At 32.6% G+C, this 5,091-nt stretch overlaps 2 protein-coding genes across 2 annotated transcripts; one reads left to right on the top strand and one right to left on the bottom strand.

The window, feature by feature from the left end:
* Positions 1 to 1,341: 1,341 nt before the first annotated feature.
* Positions 1,342 to 1,851, bottom strand: LOC131058851 (uncharacterized). Its single transcript, XM_057992440.2, has one exon. The coding sequence runs from the start codon at positions 1,849 to 1,851 to the stop codon at positions 1,342 to 1,344; it is 510 nt and encodes a 169-aa protein (XP_057848423.2).
* An 837-nt stretch (positions 1,852 to 2,688) lies between these two features.
* LOC131855925 (early light-induced protein 1, chloroplastic-like) lies at positions 2,689 to 3,910 on the top strand. The gene is made up of 3 exons (XM_059210090.1): positions 2,689 to 3,125; positions 3,217 to 3,240; positions 3,324 to 3,910. Exons 1-3 carry the CDS (start codon positions 3,000 to 3,002, stop codon positions 3,666 to 3,668), a joined length of 495 nt encoding a protein of 164 aa, XP_059066073.1. The 5' UTR covers positions 2,689 to 2,999; the 3' UTR covers positions 3,669 to 3,910.
* Positions 3,911 to 5,091: the final 1,181 nt, after the last annotated feature.

Raw genomic sequence — 5,091 nt, 5'->3', positions numbered from 1 at the left:
TACTATTTTGAATCACTTTAGTCATGATAAAAAAATCTCGATGTCATTTTATTTACTTTCCTCTCTTAAGCATTCTATTCACAAGCATTTTGAGAATGAGGAAAATTTGGTTCTGCATGAGGGGTTAATACTCCTAATTATGGAGTATGCTAAGGCTCATGAGGTAAAACCCTCCCCAATCTTGAGAAATCCCAAACCCCTAGCCAAGCAGGATGTGTACAATGTTTCAGATACAGATTTTGGTGAGGAGGGCAAGATGGCCATGGACTGGAATGATATCCAAGTCCCAAAAGACTTTGAATACAAAACCTCAAAGGATGAGGGCCCCTCGCAAAAGCCGATGCCCGACACTACTAGTAGCATATCAAACCTATGTTGAAGAAAACCTCTATAGAATACATATTCCCATCTACAAGATAAAAGTACATGCAATAATATAAGATGGGGTAATCAAATGAAAGCAAGAGTAGAATAAATTTAAGTTTGTAAGGCATGCATGAATAAAAGGTTATAAGAAAGCTCTATGGGAATGTAATAAATGAAGTAACCACAACATAGAATCAAATATTGAGTGTGTAAGCATAGTGCAAATAACATCCATAAAATCACAAAATCTAATGTAAATAAACTAGTAATGATACAAGAGTATAGTTTGCATTTAGATCTTATTTATGCTTAAGAGAATGGGTAGTTAGTTAAAGTATAAAAGATGAAATTCTAATGTAGAAGTATTAAACTTTAAAGATAAACCTTAAGGAGTGTAATTCAAATTCACAAAGATGTAAGAAAAATAAATAACTTCCTTAAATTATCTAGGGCAATAAGAAAACATACAATCGTTGAAGAAATAATTAATCGAGGTAAAGAATATGGGGCTTATCATTATCATAAAAATAAAGAAATACAAAAATTAAAATATTGGATGTGAAACTTAGATCAATAATCAATTATGGGAGAATGTTTTTTATCATATTAGAAGGGAGAAGGCCCTGAACCTACAAAACAACAAAATCAGAGTACAACAACAAAAGAGGTGGCATAAAAAAACCAGACAAGAAAGCCCAACCAATTGTTCCTCAAAAGTAATAAAAAATTAACATGACTCTATAACTAAACATACTAATATTAGCTAAGAACCACCTTTCAAGCATAGTAAAAGTAATTTGAGTATCAACAAGATTAAGAACTTTAACTATAGAGACAGTCATCATAAAAGTCTTTTTTACGTGGCATGCAAGCCTCATACTATCAGATATACTAACTACAACCACTACTATCTTAGCCAGAGTATTAAACAAATCAAAAAATAAGAAAACTAACATAATCATTGTTGATCATATTCTAATTTCGCTGATGTCTATTAACCTTATTCACCCAAGTATCCTCTTGATTGTCCTCCCTATCTTCAATGTCCTCGTCCATCTTCCCTTCCTTTTCTAGCTTTCTTGCTTTCTTCTTTATCTTGCTTTGTCCTAGCATGAACCCCATTGCAGCCTTTCTCATGATACCATCAGTGATGGTGTAGAGAGAATCAAATGCCTCACATATATTATCAAAATGCTTCCTGTAGTCATTAATTTTTTCTTCTAGTTTCATGATTCTCTCCTTAAGCTCCCTAATCTGATCCTCCAAGTTTTTGCTACTTTCTTTGTCCGTCGGCAAATCCAGTGAGTAGGGAACCATCTCCTCTTCCTCTTGAGGATTGGAAAGTTGTGAGTTTTGGTCAGAATCCTCCATGACCTCCTCAGATTCACGCTCTCCTTCCATCTCCTCCTTGTATTGCTCTTCTTGTTCCTCTTCTTCTTCTTGGAACTCTTCATCCTTTGAATCCTCATTGGATACATCCTCCATGTTGTCAATAAATGATTTTCCAATCCTCTTGAGGATTGGAAGGCAATGAGTTATGGGAGAATGTTGTGCTTGGTGTCAATAATTGACTTTCCTTTGTTAAAAAAATTTAAGTCTCTTTTTGATGAAGATATTTGATCCTAAATATTAAATATATATTTCTCTAGTTCATTATATGCTTGGACACTTGATATTAACAAGCACATACTAATTTGTTTTTCTTTAATGTGCATATATTTGGTTTGATAAATTTTGCATAATATAATTCACTATGTGTGATGTCGATATCCAAGTTGATGTATGATCAGGTGCTATTTATAAAAATATTTTAAAAATATGTTCCTCAAAATATAATCACAATGAAAAAAAATAGCTTTATGAATGAAGAATAAAAATCTACAAATCAATGATCAAAAGAATCAAGATATACAATACCATGAACAAGTTTCATGGATAAATATATCACTTATAAACTAATTATAACATTTATAACACAAATAAGAAAAAACCATAAAAATAAAGGAAGAGAGCATATGTGTTTTATTTCCATTATTAAAATACCAAATATCTACATAAATAATTGATTTCTAAGTGTTGTTATTAAGAAATAATTGAATTGATATATCTTTCTTTGTTTTCTACATCATAGATTTATACATAAACACTTTAAAACTTTATTAAATTTACAATCAAGATGATACATTAATATCATAAACTATCAATCATCTCTATATAATTGAATTATTGAATTATTTACTCATGATTATTATTTATCAAATTATTTACGCTGTAGGACTAAGCAAAGTTTCAAAATAATATCAAACTGAAACTCGACTGAGCGATGTCCACCTTTGAGTGGGCGAAAAATTGGTAGAATCTTCACGTTGAGGAGGAGAGTAATGTGTGGAAACTTCACCTAAACAAATTTGCGGGATATTTAAAAGCCACGTTTTCAAATTTTCACACACTGGATTGTAAGCTCACGTCATTCGCTTCCCTGCCTCGGTCCATTTTACACCACCAAATTCGATCCTTCCCAAGCTATAAAGCCAACAACGAGTCCTCAAGGAGATATTCTAAGTATCAATCATTATTAAGCAACTCGAAAGGAAAGTACTCTTACAGAATTCATCTTTTCTTAGCACTCATCGATGGCGGCCATGGCTTCAATGATGATGAAAGCACCCGCAGCACTTAACTGCGGGGCAGTCAAAACGAATAGTCATATCAGTAGATTGCCCAACAGTAGCCTCCAAGTCAAGTGCATGGCTGCAAAGGTTTGCTATTTTGCTGTTGTTCGTTTAGCTATTTTGATCTTTATTCTTATGAAGCTTTGGCTAATGCGTTTTATTTTGGTACGTGGATCAGGATCCAAAGGAAACGTCTACCAAGGTAAGAAACGCTGTAGATGCCCAATTTATAGTTTATTTATATGATGTGCACAATTTATCTGATATAAGAAATATGAAATCCAGGTGAGCACGAAATTTGGCGACCTGTTTGCGTTCTCAGGGCCTGCGCCGGAGATCATCAATGGAAGGGCGGCTATGTTGGGGTTCGTATCGGCCATTGCAGTGGAGGTGGCCAGCGGAAGAGATTTGCTGTCGCAGGTGAATAGTGGAGGACTGTCGTGGTTTGCGTTAACTGCAGGATTAATGACGGTGGGGACACTGGTGCCTCTGTTCAATGGAATATCGAGGGAGAGCACGTCGCGGCCAATATTTTCATCCACAGCAGAAATGTGGAATGGGCGCTTTGCTATGCTCGGCCTCCTCGCATTGGCTTTCACTGAATACGTCAAGGGTGGACCGCTTGTATAAACACCTTAATATCTATTTCTATTCAAGCACAAGCTCCAGTATTGGAAGCTCTCACATGGCATTCCATGTTCCAGTGGAATTTTCTTGTACTATAAAGAAAGTTTGAGTTCAACGACTAGGGCACTTTACTATTTTTTGAAAGCTTGTTAAACAACAGATTTCTTAGCGTTTAAATACTCTTACACATTTCAAATATGTTCAAACTAATTCAAATCAATGCAAGAATTTAAATATCTGGTGAACTGGAAGATTTCTAATTGGTCTACCAATTTATGTAGATGTTCAGTCTTATCATACATCTATTAGTTTTACACATGCACTAATTCATTAATACCTTCATTTTACAATTCTTGTGGCCTAAGTCATTTTGACATGCATAAAATTAATTATGTGTCTTTATATCTGATTCCTACAATTTTAAAACTCAAATTCAAATTTTAGTTTACTCATAATCATTTGTTATTTGTCAAAGCTAATTAAACACATGTTTACATGATTTATGGTTATCTTCTTGTATTTAAAGGCAAATTGATTTGCATTCTTTTAAAAGTTATGTATTGAAACTTATATATCCCCATTTAAACTATATTCACATACATTTATTATTTAAATTTGTAATATATTACAATCAATTTGCACGCACATCTAGACATTCACTCCATGTATTGAGATTATCATTTCACTATGTGAGTTTTTTTTCATTCGTATTCAAGATTGATCATATCGTCTATTGGAATGAACCTAACATTTTAAACTTCAAATTTAAGTTCTTAGATCCTAGCCTCATTTATCAGTCATTATGAGCTAGCCTTGTGCATGTTTGTTAGATGTGTTATTATGTCTCTTCAAATCATTGATCTACTTAATGAAATCTTCTAGATCTAAAGTTTCTAAGCAACATGAGAGATCAATCTTAGGTTTGCTTCTAGCTTTCACTAAGGTAATTGAATTTTTTTCATTCATTCTAAGGTCATCCACAAAATTATATTTTTTCATTACACCACTATGAATAGATGACGGATAAAGATTCAATATCATATCGTAATTTTATTCAAGAAAGTAGTATTAGGTGAAATAGTTTCACCTAAACTACATGACATAATTTTTTTTTGACAAAACTCTATAACATGAAACAATAAGTTTTCTATATTCTCATTTTAAAACATAGATAAGATTGAATTCACATAGATTGTTTTGTCCAAAATATTTTTGAGCAAAAATGTTCTAGTTGAAACACTTTTGCCTCAAATTGTCTATATGACAACCTTTGTGGCATTTTAACCCTTGTTGAAAAAAAGCAATTTTAACTCTAGATTTCTTTAGGTAAGAGTACTTTTATGAAATTTTAAAAAAATGATAAATAAAAAAAGAAATACTACTATCCCATTAAAACTTTGATGTTTTGATTAAGTTTGACTTAAAA

The sequence above is a fragment of the Cryptomeria japonica genome, chromosome 8, assembly GCF_030272615.1.
Source record: "Cryptomeria japonica chromosome 8, Sugi_1.0, whole genome shotgun sequence".
Taxonomy (NCBI): Eukaryota; Viridiplantae; Streptophyta; class Pinopsida; order Cupressales; family Cupressaceae; genus Cryptomeria; species Cryptomeria japonica.
This window is presented reverse-complemented; position numbering and strand designations above follow the sequence as displayed.

Bases quoted from the DNA above. Each gene is read 5' to 3' on its own strand.
- LOC131058851 (XM_057992440.2), bottom strand. From the start codon at position 1,851: ATGGAGGATGTATCCAATGAGGATTCAAAGGATGAAGAGTTCCAAGAA.
- LOC131855925 (XM_059210090.1), top strand. From the start codon at position 3,000: ATGGCGGCCATGGCTTCAATGATGATGAAAGCACCCGCAGCACTTAAC. The intron at 3,126-3,216 runs GTTTGCTATTTT...TACGTGGATCAG, and splicing joins TCAAGTGCATGGCTGCAAAG to GATCCAAAGGAAACGTCTAC. The intron at 3,241-3,323 runs GTAAGAAACGCT...TATGAAATCCAG, and splicing joins CAAAGGAAACGTCTACCAAG to GTGAGCACGAAATTTGGCGA.